The sequence below is a fragment of the Haliaeetus leucocephalus genome, unplaced genomic scaffold (assembly GCF_000737465.1).
Source record: "Haliaeetus leucocephalus isolate CR32 unplaced genomic scaffold, Haliaeetus_leucocephalus-4.0 Scaffold773, whole genome shotgun sequence".
NCBI classification, from domain to species: domain Eukaryota; kingdom Metazoa; phylum Chordata; class Aves; order Accipitriformes; family Accipitridae; genus Haliaeetus; species Haliaeetus leucocephalus.
Window position 1 is genome coordinate 1,166,760 of NW_010973209.1, and position 27,406 is coordinate 1,194,165.

Sequence of the window (27,406 nt, forward strand, 5' to 3'; positions counted from 1 at the left end):
AAAGACTTGAAACAGCAGCATATTTTTTTTCCTCGTAAGTATACAGTAGATGCTGATTTTACTATAAGATAAAGGTCTTTGCGTCAGTTGGTCTTTGACAGTGATCATTTGTAGACTGAATTTGATCTTGCCCCAGTTGTACCTTAGTATCATTTCTGGACTTCATAAGAACTACACAGATTTTTGCACTAGTGCTTCCAGTCTCAGAGTTGAGCCTGAAACATGGGAAAATTAGTTATTTCCTGAAAAACACCATCCCTGCATAACACAGGCAAAAGGATGGATCTTGAAAGTACCTGCAAGTTTGGCTTTTTTGATAGTCACAAGGACTACCTTTGGCTACCAAAGCTAGTCTTCTTAAGCTATCCCTAAATTCTTCAAGAGGGCAATGCGGAGTGGGATCCTGAGCAAACGAGCAAGGCTTGTGCATGGTGCTGTGCAGGTCTGACCTCTCCATCCTGCAGAGAGGTGAACCAGTCATGAGAACTGAGGTGGCCGAATCAGCCTCACATATGGCACAGGCAACACGCTCCCACGATCATGTGAGGACTCCCTTTCTAGCATTGCATCAGTTGCTCACACCCATAGTGTCAGACCAACACAGAGTGTTTCCTCCCATTATGCTACTTGTCTGTCTCACTCCAGCAAATTTTGGAGGGCCAAGGGAGCAAGTAGTCCTGTTGCAGGCAACACATATTTGTGCTTTTCAGATCCTGTAAGCACATGTTCTCTATGGATTCTGCATGTGTGTTGTACTTCTATGTCCAAAAGTTTATGTAACATTCTCGTTGTATGTGTATTGCATGGACTTGGAATGAACTGTGTCAGGGTGTCCTTCCATTGTGATCTTTGTGTTACAATTTCCTCATCTGCTCAGAAAAAAAAGGGAAATAATACTGCTTTGACAAACTGATTCATTAACAACTGTAAGTGCTCTGATACCCATGGAAAAAAGCCCTCCAGAAGTGTGTTTATTCTGGGCAAAAAGGAAGTCCTTCTTTATGGGCTTGCTCAAGGCTACAAGATTCTTAGGCAGAAACTAAGTGTCCTCAGTCTCTCTAGAAGAGGCGTAACAACTTCCCAACCTGTTAGGAAAAAAAGAAAAGACTGTTTTGAATGTCAAAACTAAGCTCTGAAATAGCTTCCAGGCTTGCCTTTTGATAACTTATTAGCACAAGAGGTCCAATCCACCCAAGAAATGGGAACATTCATCTGAGTTACCCATCTTCTCGTCCTATTCATGGCTAAAAATTTGCCCTTTCCCCATACGTCCATCACAGTTCATTGTTGTGGGTTGGGCCACTCCAGTCCCTCTGCTTGTCCCTCTGCTCGTCAGCTGCCTGGCAAAACTGACACACCATCTGAGCGGCAAACGCCAATCTCAATACAAATTAACTTGAACTGCTGACTGAATAACAAAACCTATTCCCCCTCCCTCTCTCTCTGCCTCTCCTTCTCTCTCTTGTTTTTCAAGCACACTCTGTTACTGGGTTCCAGCTGCCTCATTAGAGGGAGCAGCCTTTATTCTGTGCTTCACCTGTACTTGAAGCGCTAGCATTTTCTGCTTGTCAGGAGAATGGTTTATGTACTCTGGGGAGTGATAAAGCTATAGGAAACCTGACAGTGGAGGGAGCTGGATGACGGCAAGAGACAGTGTCCAGCTTTTCTTCTTTTTCTTAGCAACCAGAAGCAGGTCTGACTGCCATGAGGTATAGCGTGATGAGTTGGTTTGGTCCTCAGCAGAGTGGGAGAAGGGGTCTTTGAAGAACCTCTCCAAGCCTGTTTTGCAGAGCCACCCCTCCAAGTGCTAAACAACATGGAAACCCTGACCAGCCTTCTACCCCATGGCAAGTTTTCCTGGTTTACTCCCAAATTGGAAAGAGTTTCCCAGATAACTGCATGCTAACTGTGTATAGGGGATATTCAGGCAATGGCAGAGATCTGTGTTTTAGGGGAGAAGATGGGACTTCTGTATTACTGCAAGATTCAGAAGTAGAAATTTTGTGAAAGTTTCTAGTATTACCAGACCTGGATGCAGTATATGGCCTCAAAATCTGTCCTTGCCTTCACAGACAGCTGCTTGCTCAGGACAAAACCCAGTGCTACATTTGTGTTTCGCAGTGATTAGTGTCCAAACACAAGGCAGTTAAAATCCAACATAGAAAAATTAAAATCCTTGTGCTTCTTACACCCCCTTAGGCATTGGGAAAGGGAAATAGTCTTGTATTTGTAGCACTGACCTGTTACACACAAAAAATAGAAGTCCAGCTTTTCCATAGTTTTACTGCAAGATGTTCTGTATACCATTCATCTTTCTGCATCCATTTGGGGACTGGAAGCGTGGCTTGCAGTCTTTCTTCTTTGCTGAGTTTGTATCTTTTGTTTATTTCATTTATAGCCCATTCAGGGAAAGATCGGTCTCCTACAAAGTGCTTGTACAGTTCCCAACATACTAGGCCTGGATTTCTGTTGGGACCTTTAGAAGCTTTTGTGATATAAATATGATAATTTATATTTTTAAAAAACCAAAAATCTTTCACATTTTAAATTCCAACTAATAAAGGAGGAGGATTATTTAGAAAAATGGTGGGTAAAGTTTAACCCAATTTACAGTCCATTTTAATAATTGATTTTTCCTTATATTTTACATAAATTCCAAATGCAAAGAATGAACCAAACAACAGATGTTCCAAATTTTGACTGTATTTACTGAGTTACTACAGATCTGCATTCGTAGCTAAACTCAGAGAGTGATTTTTAAAAGGTCGTTACAAAATTTGTATGATCTTCAAATGTGAAAGAATATTCTAATGGGCTGGATGTGTACATGATTGTGGGCAAACTTCACTGTGTAGTTCCAGCTGATGTTACCAATTTTGTCTAGCTGAAATAATGAAGTCAGTGCTTTGCAAATGCTTTGGAGATGTTCTCTTGCTTCAGAATATTAAAATAATGCTAAGGTTCAGGGATCTCAGAACATTTTTATGCTACAATAATTTTCTCAAAACAAAACAAAGAGACCATCTATGATGTCTAGAATAAAAAGCCCCTTTAAGTAGCGTGTGAGCCCTCTAGTGGGATTCGCTGTGTTGTTCTAGTCCCCAGCCAGAGCAGCAGACTGTGCAATTAATTACCTACTGTTTGCATTTACCTGTATGTGATATACACAATTCTTTTAGACCCTACTGAGCCTCTGTGCTTTCCTCATGCAGTTTGAGTTTTGTAACCTCTATGTCTTTTTCCATCCTTTTTACAGCTGTCCCTTCTTTCTGCAGACTTGCAGTCTTTTTCAGTGTGAACCTCCTCCTGAGGCATTCCTGAGAGCAGGGGGAGAGGCAGCATTAAAGGGCAGTTAGATGCGAGTTTTGAGGAGCTGTGATTCTGCCCTGATAGCTCTGTTCCCTGCCTGTGAGAGGGAACCACAAGCAGAATCACAGCATGTCTGTTGTTATTTCCTTCAATGAACAACAAAAAAATTAAAATCTAATTTCAAGTGTAAAGATTAAAGTTGAGATGACCAAATGGGGACTTAAACCAAAAAGTGGCAAATTTAAAAAGAAAAGAAGATGGGAAGAGAGGAGGAATGAAGAGATAGGAAGAAAGGAGTAGAAAGAAGGAGGAAATATCACACTGACCGCAGCTGAGTCAGGTTCAGAAATCACTGAAATCCCTTATTTTGCTCTTTCGAATGAAAGCCAAAGGTGATTCCTAGACAGAGGCCCTGGGACAGTAATTGCTTTATTTTCAGGTATCTGGAACACAGGCTGAAGCTGTACAGAGGATTTATTAGTCAATGCCAGGCTAGCTGCTTGTGCATTTTGGCCAGTCTAGCATAAACTTTCCCAAAACACCAAGCTCTTGGCATCCCCAGAGACTGCTACTGGAGCTGCTGGAACGAAGAGTCTTTGGACAGACAGTGGGAATGACTACTGCTTCATATTCCTTGGACTCTGTCACTGCCACACTGAATACACTTAAGAGATCTTGTGAAAGCAGCCTATATCCATTTACCTTAGTAGATCTACAGCGTTTTCTGCCCCAGAACCTGAGCAAGTCCAACATGTATGGCCACTTGAATGTCTGAGGTCTCTGTGAAAAGTCAAGGATTTAATCTGGCATCTGAAATCCCCTCGCACAAACCATTTCAAATAATGAGGAAATCTTTATATAAATCTAAGTCTGCTTGTGGGTGATGCATGAACTAAGAAGGGAGCTATATTCAATGAATACACTATTCATGGCTCACAGCTCCCTGTTCTCATTTGATACTGTAGTTGTTCCCCACACTGAATTCTTCTCTGTGTTGCCCACAGCTACACCTACCTTCTCCTGGGATACTGTTAAATCCCTCATCTTAGGCTGGGGCAGTGCAGTAATGGGCATCCAGAAGCTGCGAAGACAATTCAGTCTGGTAGTGCTGTCTCATTTCCCAATAAAAGGCTCCATTTGGATCTGGTAGGAAATGTTGGGTTACAGAGGACACAAAAGTAAGGATCTTCCCGCTTGCCGTCACTAAAAATTTCATGGTGTTTTTCATAAGGACAGTTCGGTCTCCTGCCCAGCTAAGTTTTGGTAATGCTATTCCCAGTTATGTCTGTCCTTCTGCTATCAGATTTCCACTGGGGTTAGCTCTGGATCCAACCATCCTGAAAACTTCCTCAGAGGGAAGGGAGGTGTCTATACAGCCACACAGACACAACCCTGTCAGGTACACGGAGCACGTTTAACGTCCTGCAGGGTTAAGAGAGTGGCTTCTCTTCCCACAGTGGTAAATCAGTGGTTGGTAAGGGCACCTCAGTCACTTAAACTTCTTTTCTGATCTGTCTCTTAGACTTGGTTGTCTCGTTTTGACTGCGGAGACATACAGAGCAAGGCAAAGGATAGGCAGGGTCCTAACTGCCAAGCCAAGAGTCTGCAAAGTGAAAAATCATCACAAAACCGCCGAGGAGATATCTTACAGTGTTGGTGTTTTTTTTGTTACTTTGCTGTATCGGTCATGTGAATGTGTGTGATACTTAGCAGAGAGAATAGAGACCGCCAGGGACCCTGTGGTCTTTTCACTGGTGTCATTTCATGCCAGTAGAAAGCATGTATACTCCTAGGCAGATAAGCTTTTTAGAAGATGTTATGATCTGAGAGTCTGGATATATCCTATAGTTCTGCACGAGTAGTATACATGTAAGTATTTTACCACAGATAGTGTGTATCTCAGCTGCGGGGGTTATTTTCCAGGGAAATTTAATGACCGAGCAGGGGGGGTGGGAGTGAACCCCTAAGAAGGACCTTAGGCAGCAGGTAGTTGTGCCAGCACCGCTAGCACCTGGGACCTGCTGACTGCAGGGAACGCGAAGAAAATTTTACTGTTGTGTCTGAAGGAGGGAGAACTTAATCCCAAACCATACGTGGGGATGTGTGTGTTCAGGTCTGCCCCACCAGCTGGGCTGCTCATACCATTTAAAGTCAGCACCTGGTCTCCAGGCCGGGCGGGCGAGGAGGTTGGTCACCTCCCAGGGACGGTGAGCACTAAGCTGAACAGAATCTGACACCCTGAAGCATGGATGCTCTTGCCGTTTCACCGAGTCTTCTCAGGACAGCCCGTACCTCAGGAAAGAATAAGAACCTTTGTGCTGCTTCAGGGCTTTTTCTCTGCCAGTACAGGCAGCATTTAACACCTGACACAGAGTATTTCAACAGAAAGTTAGAAATGATCACATTCCCTGTGAAAACCCTGGTGTCCCTGCAGTTGCTCAGACTCTCCTTTGACTGCCACGGGGACATTAAACCTTCAGCAGTTTGCCTCTCTGAAGGCGGATTTTGGTTCCCTGCCTGGAAAAACAGTAGGCGAAATAGTAAAACCTTAAATTCGAACATGTGTAAGTTATACATCTTATTTCCATTTTCAAGCAACATTCCCTCAGTAAGACATGAGGAAAAAATTACCATCTGCCTTAGAATATCTCGGTGGAGCATTTATCTCCCAGCCATGATAACTGAATTTCAGTAATTTCTCCCTCCCCCACCATTCAGATTAAGAAACAAATTTGTTTAGTGTCCAAACTTGGAAGTCTTGCCAGCTGGACTCAGAGGGTGGGATTTGGTGCACTGTCATAGCTCTTACCCTTCAGCGAACAGTTTCCTCCCAGACGACTTTGCTTCTTGCAGGGAAGAAGGACAGCTGCACACCTAAAGCAGTGGACTGAACTGCAGTGGGTATAGGCTCTGTGCTCACTTTGCACAGAGATTGCACACTAACGCACCCTTGTAGAGGTGAGGGCAATAATGCTGCCCTTCCCTGGTACGTTCTTCAGAGCTGGGATGTGCTGTGTGCCTGTGGCAGGCTGTGGACTGGTATTTTAAGTGACCTCTAAAGCTAAAAGCATGACTTCCTACTGCAGCTGGAGAAAAACAAAATCTGTGCTCCCTATCTGTGGTTTGGAGGCTCGTAATTCTCCCAGAGCAGGACAGAGAAAGCCTATTGCTTGCCAAGGGTCTGCATGTAGTCCAGGTCTTAGCACAGTGCCACCTGAGTTGCTAAATGTTCCCTCCTCATCACTCCATCACCTCAGAAGTAAAACTGGAGCCAGAGACTTTTTCACACACAGTTTCTGTGGTCTGAAGTTCTTGACTCACGCCTAAGGCACCTAAGATTTCTAGATTTCCTATCCAAGTGGTAGACAAGCCTGGGACTGTTTTAACTGTTAAGAACAGACAAGATCAGTTACATTCAGCCCTGTATAAATAAGACTCTTTAGATACCATGCTAATATTGTAGTATTCTCTTGTGACTATCCTGTCATTCTGGCATGGGAATTTTGTGTTCTTTGTTAATGAAATGAAAGGAGGTGTATCTATTTCTGATTAGCTCTGCAGAAATGCCTTAGGTCATGAGGTGAGAAGTACAGCCTTTCTGTCAATTAACAGACTCCACTGCAACAGAAAGATGGTGTGCAGGGTTGTTTTTAACACAATGCAAGAGTGAAATAGTCCAACAAGGGCTCCTAGACCATCAAGCTGTGTCTGAAGGATTGCTAAAATGCAACTGAGCAATAACAGATGAAGGGGGAGTGAGGGGTGTAACCAATAGACTTACGGGATAGGCACTTGCTTTTTACCTGGTTCGTGAGTTTTGATATTTCAGAGGTATTGAGTATGGCCTTACAGCTACCATTGCCTTTGTCTGAAAGTCCCTCTTTTTTGAACCTCCAACTCTCTTTCCCCAACTGGTTTCATTATCAAAGATCCTCTCCATGAGACTTGTGATTCATAGATCACCTTATGACATTCATGTGACAGGCCGGGACTGGCCTCTCCCACATGTAAAGAAACTCCCCTTAACTTTTCACCTTTGGGATATTTGCCATTTCTGTAACCCAAACCTCCTTCTGCTACAGCAGGGATGAAAGGTGCATAATAATGACAAGTCATCTGTTTCCTTTTGCATTTCAGGGAGTCCCCTGTAGACTGTAGTGTGAACAAATGCAGCAAACTCGTCGGAACAGGGACAGAGTCCAACCCAATGAGTTACAGCACCTACATGGATGAGAAGAATGGGCCTCCTCCCAACATGACCACCAATGAGAGGAGAGTCATTGTCCCAGCAGGTACCACCGCCGTCGAATTCTTTGTGTCGTATTTCCTTGCACTGTCTTAAATAACAGATAAGGCTTCTTTAACCACTCTCTGAGGAATTCTCTTTCTTACAAACCATGTAAAAAGTAAGGAAAACATCAGAGTTTCTGGCTAGTGGGAATTTCCCGTGTCCCAGTGTATGTTCTACCTTGAAGCAGAATAAGAAGTGGATAATTAGTTCTTCTTCTTCCTCTTTTTTTTTTTTTTCTGGAATGAAGTGTTGTTTTAGTTTGTTGAACCAAATCCATCTCCTGTCATGTGTTAGACGAGAATCTGCAGTGCTTCCTGGGACACGCATAGTATGATCAAAGAGTGCAGTTCATAGGCAAGAATAAGCATGAAGTGCACCCAGATTATAACTCCCATGATGTTCTGCAGGATCCAGATGCACTTTCATGTCATATTGATTCAAAATGAGCTATTTTGTTTTCATTTTTTTGTTAGAAGTAGAAAACCAGAAAAATTATATTTTGCAGGAACTACATAATCCTTCCAAAAACTGTTACACAGAAACATTCCTGTCCAGTTCTCTGTTTGTATTTGATATCCACATCTGCTGTCTGAAATTGGCAGGATGCATTAGATGCATTTGGACAGTCAAGGATGAGAGCTGCTGTGGCAGGCAACTGAACTGGTGAAGTCTGAATCTGGAATGAGAGAGAGTCTTTTCCCCACAAAGTTTATAAACACCATAGATATAAACAGGCTAGCCCAGGAACTTTCCAGCAGCGGAGATATTATGAGCCAAGCCCTGGCCCAATTTCCGTACCGAAACTTCCACTGATTTCAAGGGGTGCAGCTTTTCACCCAGTGTTGTGAGGGTTTCACCAAGGGTTGTAGCTGATTCAAGCAGATGAACTGTTGGCAGAAAGAAATGTACTCGTGGAATTTAGCTCTGTTTTCTGATCATGGCTTGACCACGAACAGATGACAATTCCCAAGCATTTGTTTGCCATTTAGGATGAAAAGCAAAAGCTTGAACTGAATGTAGTGAAGGGAAGCCAATAAGAGATTGACAGCAAATCTCAAAGTACCATTAAAGCTGTTGTTAGGATCTGCTTAGAAAGACTGGCTAACCTAATTGGTGACAGCATCAGATATGTTTTCAGTGTCAACGTTGCCTAGAAAGGTGTTAGCTGATACCAACTAGTCATTATATTATTGAAGATATTCAAGAGGAAACATTTATCCTGCTCTGTACCATGCTATTTATGCATATTTAAAAAGACCAAGGGTGGGCTAAAATTTAGTGTTGTTGTAGACATAGGGGAAATGACTTTTAGTGCCCTCAGTGGAAGAGAAGGTTTAAAATCCCCTCTTTGAAGGAAAGTGGAAAAAAGGACTTTTTTCCCCTCATGAGCATCCACAAATCAAAACCTTGAGATACTTGTGAAATAGCAGTGATTTACCAGACTTTGGAAGACAATAATGAACATCATCCCAGATCTCTGGCTACAGGATATGAGGCCGAGTTCATCCAAGAAAGGCATTTGGAAATTTTAATATAATCCAGAGTAAAGATTTATAGCGCATTAGGGTGAAGATAGGCAAGAATAATGTCACATTAGGCTTGCAATAGTAATAATAATGAACTCTAAGCCATGTTTCAAGAAGGCAGTTTTTCAGAGACCATTCAATGTCTTTGGCAGTGATAAATAGGCTGAACGAATATCTGAAATTCAAAAGTGTTTGTTTAAAGGGAGACCACAAATTCAATATGCTCTCTAAATGTTGGGGGTTTTTTTCAAAACTCAAGACAAATAACTCATTCAATTAAAAAAAAAAAAGAATCCTCCCCTGAATACTTGCATTGTAAAATTTGCAGTCTTTTGCCAGTGCTTAGAAAGCAGATTTTAAATTGGCTATTGCCAAAATTTAAAGGGAATCCATCTTTGTTTCTGAAAGCAGACTTGCAAAGATATGGGGTTGTAAGTTTCACGTTTAAAATTCAACTTCAAGCAACCTGGTCCTACTAGAAATTCAGTGAGGAAATGTCACAGTTATAATTTCAGTATTCCTTGGTCTTACTTCTCCATTTCATGCTATTTTTCTGGAACTCAGCTGCCCAGGAATGTACCAGGTACAGCCACAACCTGACCTTTTGTGTCAAGGGGTCCCTGCAGCCCGAGCACACACAGTTTACAGCTCTGGGCCAAGGCATTATATTATACACTATAAAATGTGTGGCAGAGGCATTTCTTGTCCCCACCCAAAGCACAAGCTACCAGCTGTGTGATGGCTACATGTTTCTGATCCATTTTCTCAACTGCCTCAGGACCTGAAGTGTTTGAGGTTTATCTTAGAGGAATGTACCAGCTGTGATGGACAGATCAAACGTCTCCAAAGCTAAGGCTTGCCTTCACAATCCTCTCCAGCTGCAATGGAACATGAATTTGCAGCTTAAATTTTCAAATGGGATACATGGGGAGAAGCAGCACAGGAAACATCTGAAAATGCAGATATGCTCTGAAAATGACTCCGTAAAAATGGTATCGTGGCACAAATTCTTGCTGGGACTTTCTGATCTAATGCTCTTTTCAAAACTCAAAGGATGATTTCTTTTTTTAACTACTGATGCAGCAAACCATCACCATGGGGTCTGAAACTCCAGCCGGGTTCAATCTCTCTCTTACGTCATCGCCAGTAATAAAGATTCCACAGCTGGAGCTTTGCTGACAGTTGATAATGATGCATGAGACAGTATAAAATCCACATTGCCCTCCAATAGCTGTGTTGGTTTTACAGGGCTAGCGGAGGTAGAATTGTGTTCTTGTCAGCAGGGTGAACAAATGTGACTCAGAGATACATGGCAAGCTGTTCTGTTTAAGCAATAATATTTTTTTTCAGAGTCCCTTTGCTGACCATAAATACCGCCATCCTCAGACTTTAAAATGCCATCTGTTGGAACTTTGTAATACACTTGTGAGGGATGGTGTGACTTATACAGCACTGATGTAATTACATAGCATTGCAGAACCAGAGCTGTGACAAGCATACTCTTTCAAAGGGATGAGTTTGCTTTTGAAAGCTTTTTTCCAGAGGGAGAGAACTCACAGTCAAATGTCACTAATACTGTTCCCAAGCACAGGTATAAGATTCAGGCAGGTGGGAGACAGTCAAGAGAACTCACCCAGCCAGAGGGTCAGTGTGATCAGTTTATGCACCTTGAGTCTCGTTATAGCAGAGTACTTGTTCATCTTGGCAAAATACATTGGAATCAGTAAATTAAATACATTTGGTTGTGGAAACAATGGTTAATGCTTTGACTAGGCTACAGTGAGTGCTAGAGGCTTGAGGCTTGCATATAGTTACCATCCTTTGTGCTTTCCTGCCAGATCCCACCCTATGGACCCAGGAACATGTGCGCCAGTGGCTGGAATGGGCTATAAAGGAATATGGATTAATGGAGATTGACACCACCATCTTCCAGAATATGGATGGCAAGGAGCTCTGCAAAATGAACAAGGATGACTTCCTCCGAACCACCTCCGTCTACAACACAGAAGTTCTGTTGTCTCACCTCAGTTACCTCAGGGAAAGTAAGTATTGCCCTGACTCATCCCAGCCCTAGCTTACATGCTGATAGGATAAGCTGCCATGAGCACTGAACTTCTAGGGCTCTTCTTGCAGGATAAATAGCAGCAAGGATGAAGGAAAAAGAACAGAGGAAGGCAAGCAGAGAGAGCAAACAAGGAAGGGAGGACTAAAAAGTGGGTTGGAAAGTTAATTTTAGCTTAGATGGAGTTAGTGGTGCTATCAGGGAGGTGAAGAACTGAGCAGGACTCTTAAGAAGATTAGATAGTCTTCCAGATAATAAAAACATCTGTGGGTACATGATAAAAATACATAAATTTGCTCTGGAGATTAAACCAAACATTAACTGATGGGTCATGGGCAAATTATTCCATAACTTTGCAGTTAGAGGGCTGTGCACTTTCCCCTAAGGCTTCTGGTAAAGACTGCTTCAAAATAGGACCATCAGCTGGCCAGAGTTGGAGATTTTCTACGTTCATGGAGGCCCAGATTTGTTGGAAAGACAAAAAAAATAGATGATTAATTCCCCAAATGTAAGTGTGCTGAAGCAAACATTGTGCAAATGACCTAGTACTCAAAGAACAAGTTTTCCTGAACCTCTTCATTGCTACTCTCTGTCCCACACTAGAGTATGTGATGGATCCAATACTCCTTTTTGCTGTATTAAGCCCCTAAGACAGAAGCTGTGAGCAGTCTTCTGAGCTACTTCTGGAGAAGCATACCGCAGCAGCCCAAACAGGAATGATCACCTTACAGTTAGCACATGCTCTTGAGGCTGGGAGTGTTAGATTCAGGCCTTCCTAAGACTTCATGTGCAACCATGAGCATGTCCATAGCTTCTGAATGTCTCCTCTTCAGCTATAAAACGGAGGTTAAAGCATTTCTTTTCTTCACAAAGGTGCGCTCAGGATAATTGCATTATGACGAGGCCAGAGAAGTGGAGCTAAATCTCACATGCTCCAATATTTTTTCAAGTGGAACACCTTTTATAGGAGTATAATTATTGAGGACTGAAAAAATCAGGAGAAGGTGCCATAAAGCAAGGTGGGAGGGCAGGGAGAGAAAGAAAAAAGGATATTTCCTCCACTGGGAAATCAAATTGTGATGTAAAGGCAGCTTAAGATGTCTCCATCTGGCCAGTGCAATAAAGCAGCGAGACAGCATTTATTTAGGGTGTTTCTTCAAAGCTGTTCGGTGCTGGTCCCTCCCCGCCTCTGCTAAAATCAGTGGGAGTTTTACAGATTACAGTGGGACAAGAGTTAGATCACAGATGGGTGCCTCTGTAAGCCCCACCTTTATGTTTTTTTGAGAAGTCGAGCCAAGGAAATGATTCACAACAAATAACCAAACTGTTGGATTTGAACAGTTTTTGTCCCTTGCGACTTCACAATAAAATAATTTCCCATCCAAAATAATTTGCAAATTTCATTCTGTTTCATCAGCAAAGAGCTGCTGGTTCACAGAACACTTCAAGATTATTGCAGATGCAAAATAACTTTCTAACTAAGGTTTGCATGCAGAATTACACACTTTTACAGGAAATCGTAAGGCAGTTTTGTGAAGCCAGTGCTGCTTTGGCCAAACCTGCTGACTTTGGCTGGGCAAATCAGATGCTTTGTAACCGGAAATGTTTTTGAATTCCCACAAGATAAATACTCAAGTGAGACTCTTGAATTGTCTTATCAATAAGACTTGAGAATTGACAGAAAGAGACGAAGAAGGAGTTGTATGTTTTTTGAATCAAAGAACCAGGCTGAATTTGAAAAGGTTGGCAGAAGAGTTGAATTCTTCTGTTGCTTTAGCTCCAGACAGCATCTCCAGTGATAGTCTCAAGTGTTAGGTATCCCATTACTTGGGGTGTTCAAAGAGAGTACCAGAGGAATTGCATTCTTGCTCTCACGGTGTAAGCCTGAAGCCCTGGATTCAATTGTTCAGAAGCAAATTCCTGATTGATATCACCTACCTTTAGATACCTGAAGGCCCTAAATTAGAAGTCTGATCACACTGGTCTCTGTTTATAGAAAAAAAGCAACAGGGCATGTTGAAATTCAAGGTAGTAGTCCCCTAGTTCACACATGGCATTTAAATGCCTGAAAATAGGAGGGATAAACCTTTTCCTCAGTTCCTCTATGCTTCAGTTTTACTTCTGTAAAATGGAGCTAGTAATCCTGCCTTCTTGTTGGTCTTGTCTGTTGAGATGGCCAATCTGTGGAACAGGGATTGTGTCTAATGTCTCTCAAGACCCAGCACAATGGAGTCCTAATGCAGTTGCAACATTTAAGTGCTGCTGCGATGCATGCTGAATAATAATCATAAACATATAATGTTCTGCCCAGGGAACGCCTACAATGATTTCTATGCTATTAAGCAAAAAAACCCGAGCAACTTTGCTGGATTCAGACAAATTAGTTATTCCTATTTTACGTGGATGCATACGAAAGGAGAATTCAATCCCAGTCCATCCCCAGCTTTTATGATTATAAATGTCTCTCTGTTCAGCCCCTTGGGTTGTTCTAAGACGTCATGCAAGTGCTGTCCTTATTAAAGCAAGCTCCTGTCTGAGTGGAGGTCAGGAAGCCTCTGAAGAGCATTCCTTTCTGTGCAGCTGTTCCTAGCGCTGCCTAATGACAGTCTGGTTTCTGGATTGCTGGTTAACTCCCTCATGGAGTAACGCCTTCGAAAGGAGCTTATTGTTTTTCCAGACTGATTTCCAGCGGATGTTTAGTGCTGAGCCTCTGAGCTCAGTGCCATGGGGAGATGGGCTTTTTTCATGATTTTCCCCCTCTTGTAAGGTTGTTTGTTTCAAAGACATCCAGCTCTGCTCCTGCTTAGAGTGGAGAATACGTGATGGCAACAAAACACAGGAGAACTTTGGGGAATTGCAGATCTATAGGCTAGATTACATCTGCCCAGTCTCTCTCTTGAAAGGTATTCGTCCTCTCAGGATGTTAAACTGGATATGTGATGACTAGTGAATCCTCAACTTTGGTGTTTGTTTTCCAAGAAATAAAGCTGGTCTGAACTTTCTAAGCCTGTTTGCTAGGCAGGCAAGAAGACCCCCTGAAAATTAGCTGCCTGAGAAGGTTTTCAACTTCTTACACTCCTGATCAGGGTAAAAGCATTCTTAAAACTGCTGATGAAGTACGTTATTTTGGCACATCTGAGTCCAGATTGAAAAAATAAACTGGTAACATCTGCAAGACCTCTACAAAAACTCAATCTTAGTTTTGGAGACAGAAGGTTCAGGTGAGCTATTTAATATAGTCAAGACTAAACCAAACTCATTTCACAGCACCTTTAGTCTTCAGGCAAAACTTAGGTCTGGATCAGAATCATGCAGTTGTTTCCTGTTTCCGTAACCTATTGAAGCAGTCAGGAATTCAGACGTCTCTGATCTTTAGATTTCAGACTTGCAGAACCCAGCTCTGCAGCACACTCTATCCTTTGGAGTCTCTCAAACACTGCCCAGTAGTTTTTTCAGGGAACTTACTGTCCATCCTGTTCAAACAATCGTCTTTCTTTAAGTGTTTCTTCCAGTTTCCTCTCCAAAATTGTGAAGCCATGCCTTGGCTTTTTCTTCTTCTCATTCATCCCCCTGCACCTTCAGACTCCAGACTGAATGACTGCTGTGCCAGTACCTTTTTTCAAACACAGTCTGCCTGGTGAATCTTCTCCAGTCAGCCAATGGGCAGTGTGAAGGCAGATTTGAATTGTTTTCATGCTATGTTTGGGATGAACATCAATAGAAGCCTGAACTGTCACCTCCTGTCCTTTTTCTCTCTAGTTATGGGGGGTCAGTTGTGTGTGGTGTGTACAAATGAAAAGAGCCTGAAGGGGAAAGAATGAGACTGTGGTGAGAAGCAGAAAACTGCTTTGTGGTTTCAGGCCATATATTAATGCCAAACAAAACTATACTGCTAAAAGCAGCAGAACTCTGATTCTACCAGGAGATGTAGAGGGAAGGCTACATGGCCTTCAGAAGGTGAGGATAAAAAAAGGCTTCCAGATTAAATAGACTTCAAGATTGTGAAATCAAGATGTTCCTGCATCTCAGAAGGATGAGCTGCCTTGTGAAAAGGAAGGCTTTATGGGGAAAAAACTTTCCTGGTCTGTTTTTCAGTCCTTTTCCATCTTCCTCTTTAATTAATGCACGGGAAATAAAAGAAGAAAGGAAAAGGTGGGGGGAACCATAAGATAACATGTTTAATATTAATTATAGGAGAATAGCCCTACACTTTATTAATAATACCAGTGTTTCCAGAAAGAGCTGATTTAATCTAAGGTGTCACTGACCCTGTGAGGGGTAGGGGGAATAAAAACAAAATGAAAATTCATCGCAGCCAAAGTTTTGCCCAAGAACAAGTAAGGGAGGGAGCAGCCTGGCCTCTGTCTGTCTGCTTCTCTCTGTCCTGATCTGTGTCTCTGGCTTTCTCTCTTTTCCTCCTTCATTGAAAACCCTTAATAGGAAACACATTTCCTTTTCTGTGGTGTTCCCACCAGAAACCTCAGACTGTCGGGCAAAGGTGAGAACTTTTAGCAATTAAACTGGGGGAGGCGCCGTCCCTTTCCAGTGGCTTGGGCTGCATTTTTTAGCATCAAGTAGCTATAGGTTGATCATACAGGCTTGTTCAGTGCTATTCATCACCCCACCCCCACCTCCTCAGCCAGTCAGTGCAAACAGGCATTTGCAGCCTATTTAGTCATAGAAAACTGTGTTTCTGAATTCCCCAGCACTTCCCTGTCTGGCAGGGGCAAGCTAGGCTGGGCGTTGCATTCAGGATCTACTTCAAATAACCTGAAAAGGAGAGAGTGGCGGACAGGAGTTTCCCCACAGATATTCGAGAGAGAAATGCCAAAGCCAGAAACCATCTGATGAAAACATGAGTTAGGTGGACAAAGCTGTAGTAATTCCTCCTCCAGCAGCAGCAAAAGACCAGCCAATCTCTCTAAATATTTGAGCCAATCACTTTGGCTACCTGCAGCTTTCACAGTCAAGGTACCCTTGGGATCTCTTTGAACTCTTTGCCTCCTAGTTTACCAGATTATCCATCCTGGTCTTTTGAAACATCCCGTCTTGCAGCATCTGGTAGCATCCATCCTCCACTCCCTGTGAGCAGGCTTTGTTTTCCAACACCTTCTACCTCTGTGTACATGCTGGCTTGTGCACGTCTTTGGCTTTGTTTGCATTTGGGGAAGAAAAGAAATCCATAGGAACACAGGGCCAATAAGATCCAGCACCTGCAATGGCTATTACTTCTGGCAGTGAACTGCCTAATCCTCAGCTCTCACAGGAAAGCGAGACATACTATGAGTACTACTGAGGGGCAAGTGAGGTCAGTGTTATTTGGGATCATGTGGATTAGAGGAATGTGGAGACTGCATGGCTTAGTCACAAGATCCTAATCAGTTAGTATTATAGTACCTGCAAAAGAGGTATTCTTAGCCCTGCCAAAGAATCTGGGGATGCTCAGGGGCAGCATAGCATATGCAGAAATCTGTACTGTTTGCTGTGTGTTGCTTAGGACCAAGTACCTTAAATGGGACAGAATCTCACTGAATAGAGGGCTGTGTAGGTATAAATAGCAGTAAGTGTCTGTAAAAGCACTTTTCATCCATATCCCTCCATGGCAAGCTTGGTGCCCTGCTTCAGTTCACATCCTCGGTCCCTACGAAGAAGGGCCCTCTACTTTGTTAGGAATGTCACCACCTGATGCAGTAGAAACTTTTTCAAAGAGCTATTGGAAAGGTGAGCCTGGAAGATTATGTAGGATAAATACATATAACTAGACAACCATGAAATGTGTATTACATGCTGGCTTCCAAGAGTTCACAGGGCCTCTTCCTCCCTTTCCAGAAGAGTTTACAGGAGAACCAAAGTAAAATGCTTAGAAAGGAACATTTCCACTGTAGACTGTGCAAAACAAATACCCTTCCAATGGGGTCTTTTTCGTGCTTCTCTTGAATAGTTTTGTTTCAAGTGGGGCTGGATGGAAAGGCCACTCGGAACCAAGAAAGCCACTTTCAAATGCCACAAAGCATGGGAGATGCTGGAATACCAGTGAGATTTTTGCAGCTCTTGGCCCAAACCCAAGCATGTGACACTCTAAAAATGTTCAGATCCTGACAGTGCAATTCATGTCACTTCTACTGTACGCTGTTCCTCAAACAGGAAATTTCTCTATTACAGCTAGAGAGAGAAAAGTTTCTTCCTTATCCTGTAATACAGTCTGTGCCGTAATAACTTCTAGAGGCTCTGCTGTGGTAGATATTGTACCTGTATAATTGTACTATACAACCTCACCCTTTTATTGCAGTTTTCAATGGAGGACATCAAGGCACTCAGTGAAGGAAGCAAATGTCTTTATTTTGGTTTGCAAGCATAGAAACAGTAGCACATGTGTGACATACAGCTAGCAAGCTATTAGAAGAATTTCATATCCATCATAGAAAACGTGTACCTAATTGTCTGAAAAATTTGATCTTTAGATCCTAGCGACAGCGTTTTCTACTTGCCTGCATGGTTCCCCACTGGCAGAGCAAATTCAAACTGCAATAACTCCTTTTCTTTTCATTATAGGTAGCTCACTGCTGGTCTACAATACTCCATCCCACACAGAAGCTTCCTCACGTCTTGCCACCAAAGAAGGTAAGTCTTTTGCATATAAATGTCCTGGCTTCCAGTGCTCTCACAATGTTTTTGATTGGGTTAAAACTCAACCTTTTATGTAATATCTTTGGAATGAAAATGTTCTGATCTGCTATGCATGCATAGCATGGTTAAAGTAGAATAATTCACAATTTGCAGCCCCATCCATGCTGAAAATCACATCTCCGCTTGTCCAGCCAACATTGTGGCATAAAATGTGTATCTGTCCTTTTCACACTTGTGTATTACTGAGTTGATGAACTGATGGCATATTTTCTGTTCTTTATGTGAAACAGTTTGAAATCTCAGTTATATAGCAAGGACTGAGACACTATTTCTCTCTGAGTTAGTTCATAGTTGAAAGATAAAATTTTCTCACAATAAATTCCATTACTGAATAAAGGCCAGTCAGGTCTTCCAAAACCATTTGTGAATCTTTTAGCTAGTTTCAACCAGCAAGGAAAACCAAGTGTATCTTTTTGACACTTTCATTTTGGAACATTTTGATTTTCTTTTTCAAATAACCCCAAATTTTTAATCTATTAGAAATTCTAGTCATATATTTAGAGCTTAGAAACCTTGAAGTGCTCTATAACTTACTGTGTAGGACTAGTAGCCTTGAGTTTGGTCTTCCTTTCCCTTTGTGTAACTGCAGGAACATTGGTTTCGTTCAGCGAACTATGTTCAGCTCCTCCATTTGAAAAACTTCTGGGAAAAGTGTGAAATCTCATGTCTGTCATATGAGATAACACACCTAGAAGCAGCCTGCTCTCATGCTGAGATAGTTTCCTCACCTCATATATAAACATCTCTATGCTTTTCAGGAGAACATGGCTTCATTGATGAGCCACAAGTTTGCATTTCAAATAGTGGGGAAAGGCAGAAAGTCTTTTATTTAAGCAGCTGGGGAGAGAGAGACAGAACCCCCCATTTCACTGAAAGGCTACAGCAAACTGAGATCACACATTTAACAAGCTTCTGCATGGTGTGTCTGGCTGCTTCATTGACTAGCACTGCTCTTAGAGCCAGCACTTCTTTCTCGTTGCACCATGCTGCATTTCATCTCCAACATCTGTCTTGGACCCTGGACACAATATCGGTGCTGTTTTTTACAGCAGCTTCTTTTGTCCAGCATATAACTATCTGTTTGAGCTGCCTGTTCCCTAGCATGCTGCTCTCTCTTTATGAGACAGGCATTAGTTGATAAAACATGGTAAATTACAGAGACAAAGCCATTCAGGCTTTTCTGTGACTGACTACTTTGATACTAACAGCCATCTATTTAAAATTAATAAAAGCTAGGCTTGCTCCTATTTGAATAAAGCAGACACACATACACGTGTTCCTCCACAATTTCCCCCATAAACATACATGCACATCCAAGACTGTGCTCTTTCTGTCTCAGGCCAGGTGGTTGCTAAAAATAAAGGGAAGAAAGCTGCAATTTTTTTTATTAAAGAGAAATGCTCTGTGTAAAATTGAACTCCTCTGAATTTTTTGCACCCTTTATCTTTGCAAGTTGGGCCTAGAGTCACTCAGGTAGAAAGAAATTTGAGGGAAAAAATGTTCCTCCCCCTCCATTTTTACTGCCCTCAAGTGTGTTTCTTTAGTGCAGCTGACAGAAGTTTGCTTTGATTTCTGTCAGCTAGGCGTTTTTAATTTTACATGGTACTTTCATCATGTGTCAATAAAGGACTAAACACACCCATGGGATAGTCAAATAAAAATTAAGAACTAGCATAGAAATGTTGAAATCCCATCTATTCCCCTTACATTTCTTCCTACAATGCATAAATTTCCTCTGCATGCATTTGATGTCTGAATACTGTTCTAGGATAAACCAACCCACTTCAACCTACTGTAACTGATTCATGCGCCAAATATTATTCGTGAGATAAGATGACAGGATAAGAGACATGTGAACATGACAGGCTGACTGATAAGGAATTGGAGGAGCAGAGTGAAGTGTCTTGTCCAATATCACAGAAGAAACTCCTGATGGACATAAAACTGGACTTGGAATTCCTCAACCTCGGTCTAGCCTGTTAGGCAACAAGATTTTCCTTGCTTCCTTTTAAGGCTTTTTAATGGGCTCGCTTCAAGGTGATGATATTCTTTTGGAAAAGGAATTTCAGGTTAAAAATAATGATTTTTTATACGTATTTTCTTGTCTCCTTAACTTCTCAAAAGATGAAACATTTTTCTTTATGTTAATGCATCTTGAATCTACTAATCCTGTAAACATTTCTTCTCTCTATGCCTGTGAATAAAAACATACAAACAAATTTTTCTAACCACCTTCCCTTGAGGATTCAAAAGAAGGAGGAGGTGATGAAATAGTACAATACATGTCAGAGATAGGAAAAACCCACTATTTTCTTCACTCCTGTATTTTTTCTTGCACGTTCTCCAAGATGACATAGCTAATGCAAATAACCTGCTTATGCAAATTCCAGGGAGAAATGCATGCTCTTTGTATACGCTTACACCATGCTTTATACAATGTATTCCATCCACATACTGTAAAAAAGAACCTACATGGCAAAAAAAGGTACAGCTGCAACACAGCGAGATGCAGATGTTTCAGATGCAGCATACGGCTCTGCTCTGTCCCGAACCTTTACAGACATAGCAGGGCATGCTCTGTAGCCACAGCAAGGACGATGTCACGCAGGAGCACAGGGCACCACTTGACCTGTGGCCCACGCTGGCAAGGGCAGCACTGGTGTCACAGGACTGGGTTTCGTGCCATGGCTCTGGAGACAGAACTGCCTTGGCTGGTTGCAGCTGCAGACTTTACTCCCTTTTTCCCTTCTATTTTCTGCCCTCTCACTTCTCTTCTGCAGTGCCAGCTCTGCACACAGAAGAACCTGTAGCACTGCTTTAGGAGAGTTAAACTACTTTCGTAGGAGAAACAGATACTGTAAACTGATACAGCTGGTGCACAAAGCATATGCATTTTGTTCTCAGATGAGATAGGTAGAAACCTTGTCGTGTTCAAAGGACTCTTGTTGCCTGAGCTTCTTTGCTTCTCAGCCTCATAAACACTCAAAAGTATGGTATTTAGCGTCATTGGTACAAATTGTCTTCAGCTGCCTTTGAGAAATAAATTGCTCTAATGAAAATCACCAGTATTTTTTGGCTAGAGAACAATTTTCTGGAAAATGAAACGAGGTTGCTCTCATTGCTGAATGGAAAGATTTGTGTCCCACTCCCAGCACTCCGCTGGAGAGACGGTCTGTTTCATTTTCCGTGACTGTTTGGAGCAATGACTGACCTACTGTAGGTACCGGAGACATGGGAGAAGAATCTGAGACCACATTATCTGCCCAAGTCCGTGGAGATTTTAAATTGCTTGCCTTCAGAATGCTGTCATTTAAGTAGGTTTCCATAGGGAAAGGGAAAGTATATTCACATACAACAACATTTAGGAGGCCAAAGGGCTGTGTCCCATGTGGTTGTGAGCATCCTGGCCTCAATCCAACACATTTTTGAAGTCCATGCTTACTTTTAAGTATGTTGGGGTCTGCATAACTCACATGTTTAATATACAGGCCTGAATCCTGTGAAGGATTTGAACCCAAGCAGGACAGTGCTGGCAGTTTCCAAAGAGGCAGAATCGGGATGTGTTGATGTGTAAAATTACATGTGTCTAAACAGGCATGTAGGAGTGTCTGGTGTGGTATATGTCGTGCTTTGCAGTATGTGCCGATACACAGTAAAGTGGGTATTTGTGCAGTGAGGTGGCAGAGTGGGATGAAGGCAGGCTCAGCTGATAAGGGCTACACCCGCACATCACGCCTGAGAATTTAGTGGAGCGATTTTGTGTGGCTGTTTGCCTCCATGTTACAGGTTATGTATGATCTTGACTAAAAGGCTGGATTCAGCATGGGTTTTTATCCTCCAGCACTGTCCTCTGCATATGTCAGGCTCAGCCTAAGGCAATATAGTTAGCTTAGAATAGTGGTAAACCAGCACTAGCCCAAAGTCTCACAAATCCAATGTAAATTCAAGCAGAACACCGGAAAAGCTGATGTGCTACCTGCATTTTCAAAGGGGGAATAAGTTTGTATGTGAATACATGAATATGCATATAGGAGGTGAATTTTAAGAATGTAGTCTGTGGCTATCCCATTTTTATGTTTACATTATAGAAGTGTTTGTGTGAACAATAAGGATGTTTGGGTATCAGGTGTGTTTGCCTTTATGTTTTGTTCACTTGTTGGCAAATTTAAGAAGATAAGCAAATCAGTGAGCTCTGAAACGCACACAGCGTGTTTCCCGTGGGTTTGTACCCATGTTCATTGTGAGCCCCTAAGGAAGAGTTACCTGATTTTAGAGCATTAATAAGATCTCTCTCACACAGATTCCCTGGTACCTAACAAAATACGAGTCCGTGCAGCTGCTTTTCTTGCCGTCAGGACTGCAATCTCTCTCCTCTTTCCCTAGCAGTTTCCTTTAAATTGGTAGGAACACTTTAAAACTCACCTCTCCCACTTGTCAAATTCGGTGACAATTTGGGGTGACAGGTTCAAAAGTTTTAGGGACTGGAGAGAGGGGGGCAAAGAGACCACAGGGAGCGTGGCTGCATAAGCATGGTTCCCACAGGAAAATGGTCTCCAATTCCTGCATAAAATTCTTCTCTTGAAAAGGCTATTTTTCAGGTCTAAAAGGTTGTCATGTGAAAAATATTGACCAGTTTCAGTCAACTCTTCTTTTGAGTGTGTCAGTAAGGCCCCTTGTTCACAGCAAAGGTTATAAACCCTCCAGTCTTAGTCGTGTCAGAGAAAAAGCAGTTGCAGCTTCATGCCCTCTTAATTGTCTGTACATGCTAAAACATTTGTCGATGATATTTGTGTGCCTGGTGATGAAATATCCCATTTTTAGCTCTGTAGCAGAAAAAGGGGAGGCTTTTTTGGTGCTGCTTTTATTTCAACTGTGTGGCCAAACCAGGGATTTACGATTTCAGGAGAGACAGTAGCTAGCGCTCTTGGATTTTTCTTTTTTTCTTTCTTTTTTTTTAAATTGTTTTCCTTTGAAATTCCAGAGTTAGTGTTTTGTCTGCTTTCTCCCTGACCCTCTTCGGAGGCAGGCGCGTGTTTTTTCACCAGAAAAACTGGAAACAAAGAATCGTTGTCTTTAAGCTGTAGCAGGCAGGAAACCCAACTCACAAGGGATCACACTGAGCCAGCGCTGTCCCAGAGTAGACTCCAGTTCTCTGAATTCAACCTGACAGCTTGTCTGGAGCACTTTCTAAGTAACCATTATCCTTCCTTTTCTCCCAGCAAAAGAGCTATTATTTTTTTGCCTAGGGTGCACTGCAAGCAATGTTATTGCACATGTGGGGGGGTTACACGTTTGCCGGGGTGCAGTCCCTCCTGTGAAAAGCTCTTGGAAGCACTTTGGCCGTTTCCTAAGACAAGAGTAAATTTGTTTCCTAGTAATGTGTTAAATGGGCAAATGCTCTAAAAATGCTAGCTGCAATGTCTGCGCATGTGTGTCTTCCCTTCCCTTTTCTCATATGTGTATATTGCTGCGTCTAGATTTTTTCTCCATGAATATGCGTTTCTTTTTCTTTACTTCTGCATTTGCGTATTTTTCAATAAGTGCAAACTGCAAGCACATTACTGTTTGGTTTTACCGCCCTGTGTGCTGGGGGGTAAAATATGCACAGTGCTGTTTGCATATTTGTGCACACTCGTATATGTGCTTTGGATGAATGTGATATATGTGGGCGAAGGGTGCTCAGAAACGTGCCTTTTGGAGTATGCAATTGTGTGTCTGCTTTTTTGCTCAGTAGCATGCCTGTCTGCATGTGGCTGTTTGTATTTGCAGCCCTGCCAGTAACATGTATGTTGACTGGAAAGTGACTACTTTTCAAAGCTGGCTCTGCGAGGGATTCTTAGGACACATACTTCACTCTTCATGCACTGTGCATTGGAACTTCTGCTGCTGATATTAAAAAAAGCAACAACAAAAAAAATTCTCATTACTTCCTCCTTTTCTTCATAATGTGTCTTTGTAAGCGTTGCACAGGGTAACTCAGACATGAATCAGGAAGTTCCACCGCTGCATGGCTCTGGGATGTTTTTCCAGCCACTCTCGCACAACTGGGGGCTGTCGCCTATGGCTCAAAGCAAACACGGAGTGACTCCAAATTTTGGGGGCCAGAGCCCCCTCTGAGTCAGGGAGCAGAGCTCCAGGCTCTAGAGCTGTGGAGCGTAGGAGCTCCTTCATCTCACACTGCCAGGCTAAGTCTAATGAGGGAGAGGGAACGGAGGTCTCAAGCTGGAGTGACCTGCTTCGGAAGGGACCAGGACTACCCTAAGCACGCCCCGTCTGTGCAAACTGAATGAGTCCCCTTTTAAAATCCTGAATCCTAGTTCTGTGCATGCACTATGTTACGCTCCACATTGTGTCTGGTGCTGGAAATAAGTGGGCTTCGGCCACAGTACTTTAATCCAACACTGGATCTAGAGTAGGAGTTAAATCGGAAATGTTTGATTGCTCTGATCTGTGTGTCCATAAGGATAGCAATGCATAACCGGACTCTCAGCTACTTTCAGAGATTTCCCAAGTTAAACCTGTTCTTCATGTCCATGTTCTGCAACAGATTTCTTATGTAAACCCAGCAGTCAGTCCCTTCTCACTTGGTGTGAGTTGACTTCAAGTCAAAAACCAATGTTGTTCCAAGCCTGGACTTTGCTCTTTGTGTCAGTTCCTCATCTGTAAAACAGGTTAATAGCAATGCAGAGATGTTTGACAATTTTTTTTTTTTTTATATTGTGAAATAATCAAATAGTCTGATAATGTAGAGTAGAAGTTACTTTGAAATTATTCTGCGCTCAGCTGATTGCTTCCTTTTAGTGGAGAGACAGAATTACTTAATTCCACATATGATCCCTGGACTGGTGATTTTTTAGCGCAAGGAGCAGGACACTGTGGTCTTGAAGCAGAAATGAATGAGTTTAGTGCTTGAAGGCACTGGAAAGTCTTACATAATCATGAGAATGGTCATAGTAATACTGGCCATGAATGACGTACAGCATGACATATGGCATACATGCTAAGTAATTGTTTTAATTAGCAGAAATAGTAAATTGAAAAGTAATTCGTTGCAAACCAAATGATACTGTGGGTGAGATTTCGAGGCCTCAGTGTACACAATTATGACACCCATGTAAGTCATACCTGGGTGCGTGCCATAGGGCTAAATGTTAAGGGAAGCTAATTGCCAGCTAGCATGAACCACCTCTTGTAGTGGTTTGAAAAGGCCGGAGGACTCCTCATACTCTGCTCTGCTTCCTAGTCCTGTTCCACTATCTCTGCCACACACTGTAAATCCTCCTGCAGACAAATGGTAGCATCCAGAGCCTTCACAGCTTTGTGCTAAGAAAAACTGTATCTAAGCAAATTTCTTGCTGCTGACTTTGTAAGGTTTTGCACCGTATATATTGAGCATTTAGTATGTATACTTGGAGCCAGAGTGGGCCTGGGAAGAACCTTACAGACTCTACAACCTTTATGTTTGCTGCCATCATTTAAAACAATGCATCTAATGTTTCTAGGAGGAGCTGGAGGTGTTTTTGGCTTCCTTGCTCCTCCAGAAACCCACAGTCTAGGTTTCTTCTCTCCAACTGGCTTTAAACACAACCCCACCTCTTCAATGCGATCTCCAGGAGGTTAAATGACAGGAGTGTGAGGGCTGGACACTCAGCCGCTTGGCAGGCCTTGCTTACATGTTTGGTTTGCAGCAGCAGTGTTTTTTGTTCCCATGCGCCTACGTTGGGACTTTTCCAAGATACCAGAATAGTGCCACCACACACAACCTCACTTTGGGAGGAGAAGCGGTGAGGTCCTATGCCCTCCTTTCTCTCTCTCCCTATAAAGTAGTTGCCACAAAATAGACCCCAAGTGACCACTTAGATTAATCACAAGTCTGGATCCCCTAGGACACCTGGTTCTGCTTTCCCCATTTAGAGAAGCTAATTTAAATTCCAGCGACCAAGCCAGGATCCTTTCTTCCTACTGAAGCAGAAGGACTCATTGCTAAAACCAGACTATGTTCTGCGTGGATAATCCCATGGATCTCATAGCCCATAGCCTTAGGACAAGCCACTTTCCATCCTCTGGCTGCCTAATCTCCTTGGAGGTATCAGCTCCAGTAGGCAGAGATTGGGGAGCTCTTTCTATTGCTTAGCGCCTACCATGCTGGGGAATCTAGATGCCTCCACAAGTTTGCTGCACGTATGTTTCTCCAGACATCTTCTACAAAAGCTGACTGCAGCAAGAAATCACATCTCAGGGGATGAAAGCTTCTTGGGAGGTTTCAAGCCACGCTCAGCTCTGCGACAGGGCTCCTCACAAGGGAAATATGGTGGGGATAGCAATTCGCTCAGGCAGAGCTCAGCGTTTGGATGCTTCTGTGTTATGTATAGTATTACATTTCAGGATGCTGTTCAATTCGGACACGCAGTCCCATGGCTATTGTGTCAACCCAGGCATGACACTGCCCACGGGTCTGACAGGGAGAGCTAACGTCACTCTGCACCTTGACAGTGAGCCCCAACAGTTCATAAAGCAGACAGTGCCTGGCTGGAAAAGAGCTGCTACTGCTCCCAATGATGCCATGAATACGATAAATATGCCATGCTATTCCTTCCCAGCCTTGCTTGCAATTAAGCATAGATGGCATTTCAGGTAAGATTCCCCCATAGTGCCTATAAAGCATTTAGTCCATAAATGACCCAGCCCCACTGCATCCATCCTAGAACCAAAAGGCCTGAAAAATGAGGATATTGCAGGCCCAGTGCCCATCCTTCTCCTGGAAAGCCTTATCAAGGCTGGTAGCACAAAACTGTGCCTGAATCTGGTTTCACTGAAAAAGCTCCTACAGAGAGAGCAGGATGAAGGGGCTGTCAGCACTCACCGAGCAGCTCAGGAAGCACAGGGACTGTGAGCCTATTGTTCAGTTGAAATCCCCCCCCTTTGCTTCTCCCCTCTGTCCCAAGCTCTCAGATTTATAAAACACCATTTAAAAAAAAATTTTTTAAGAACTTTTTAAAGCTTATCAGAGAGGGTTTGCTCTCTAATACATCATACCTTAAACACAGATTCCCTAATGGCTTGTTCATTGGACTGCATTCAAGCTGAAAGGACTGTGAGGCATCTGGGATCATCTTGGTGTGGAAATCTGCTTGGGGATTTTAAGCCCGATTTCCTAGGGAAATGAGTCTGTGCATGTCTGTCCATCTGCCCCTAGCCCATAGCAATACTTGAGCCTATTAGTCTGTTTAGACTAAGTATGATCCAGAGGTATGAGGAACAGGAGTGAAGTAGCACTCAAGCTGTGAGATGAGGGGGGTGGGGGCTGTCTGTAAAGGTGGGCTGGTGGTTTAGCGGAGCCTGCCTTATCTTCCTGACTGTAATGCCATGCCTCCTACACTTACAAAGTACAGTGTGCAGCCGTTCTCCTCCTCCATGTCCCATAGTCTCATCCAGGGGATCCCTGGGACACACTCCTCTGTTTCTTCCTCACAAGTCCTTCCTTTGTTGCACCAGTCTGACCAGAAGAAACTGCAGAGGTTTGGATAACTT

The 27,406-nt window shown here is 42.7% G+C and overlaps 1 protein-coding gene across 5 annotated transcripts in view; it reads left to right on the top strand.

Moving 5' to 3' along the window:
• FLI1 (Fli-1 proto-oncogene, ETS transcription factor) overlaps positions 1-27,406 on the top strand; it is an 88,758-nt gene that overhangs the window by 51,584 nt on the left and 9,768 nt on the right. For all 5 annotated transcript variants that reach the window (XM_010581379.1, XM_010581381.1, XM_010581383.1 and 2 more), the window contains 3 exons: positions 7,447-7,601; positions 10,965-11,168; positions 17,741-17,809. In XM_010581379.1, coding sequence (XP_010579681.1) covers positions 7,447-7,601; positions 10,965-11,168; positions 17,741-17,809 — 428 coding nt within the window. The remainder of the gene's footprint in view (positions 1-7,446; positions 7,602-10,964; positions 11,169-17,740; positions 17,810-27,406) is intronic.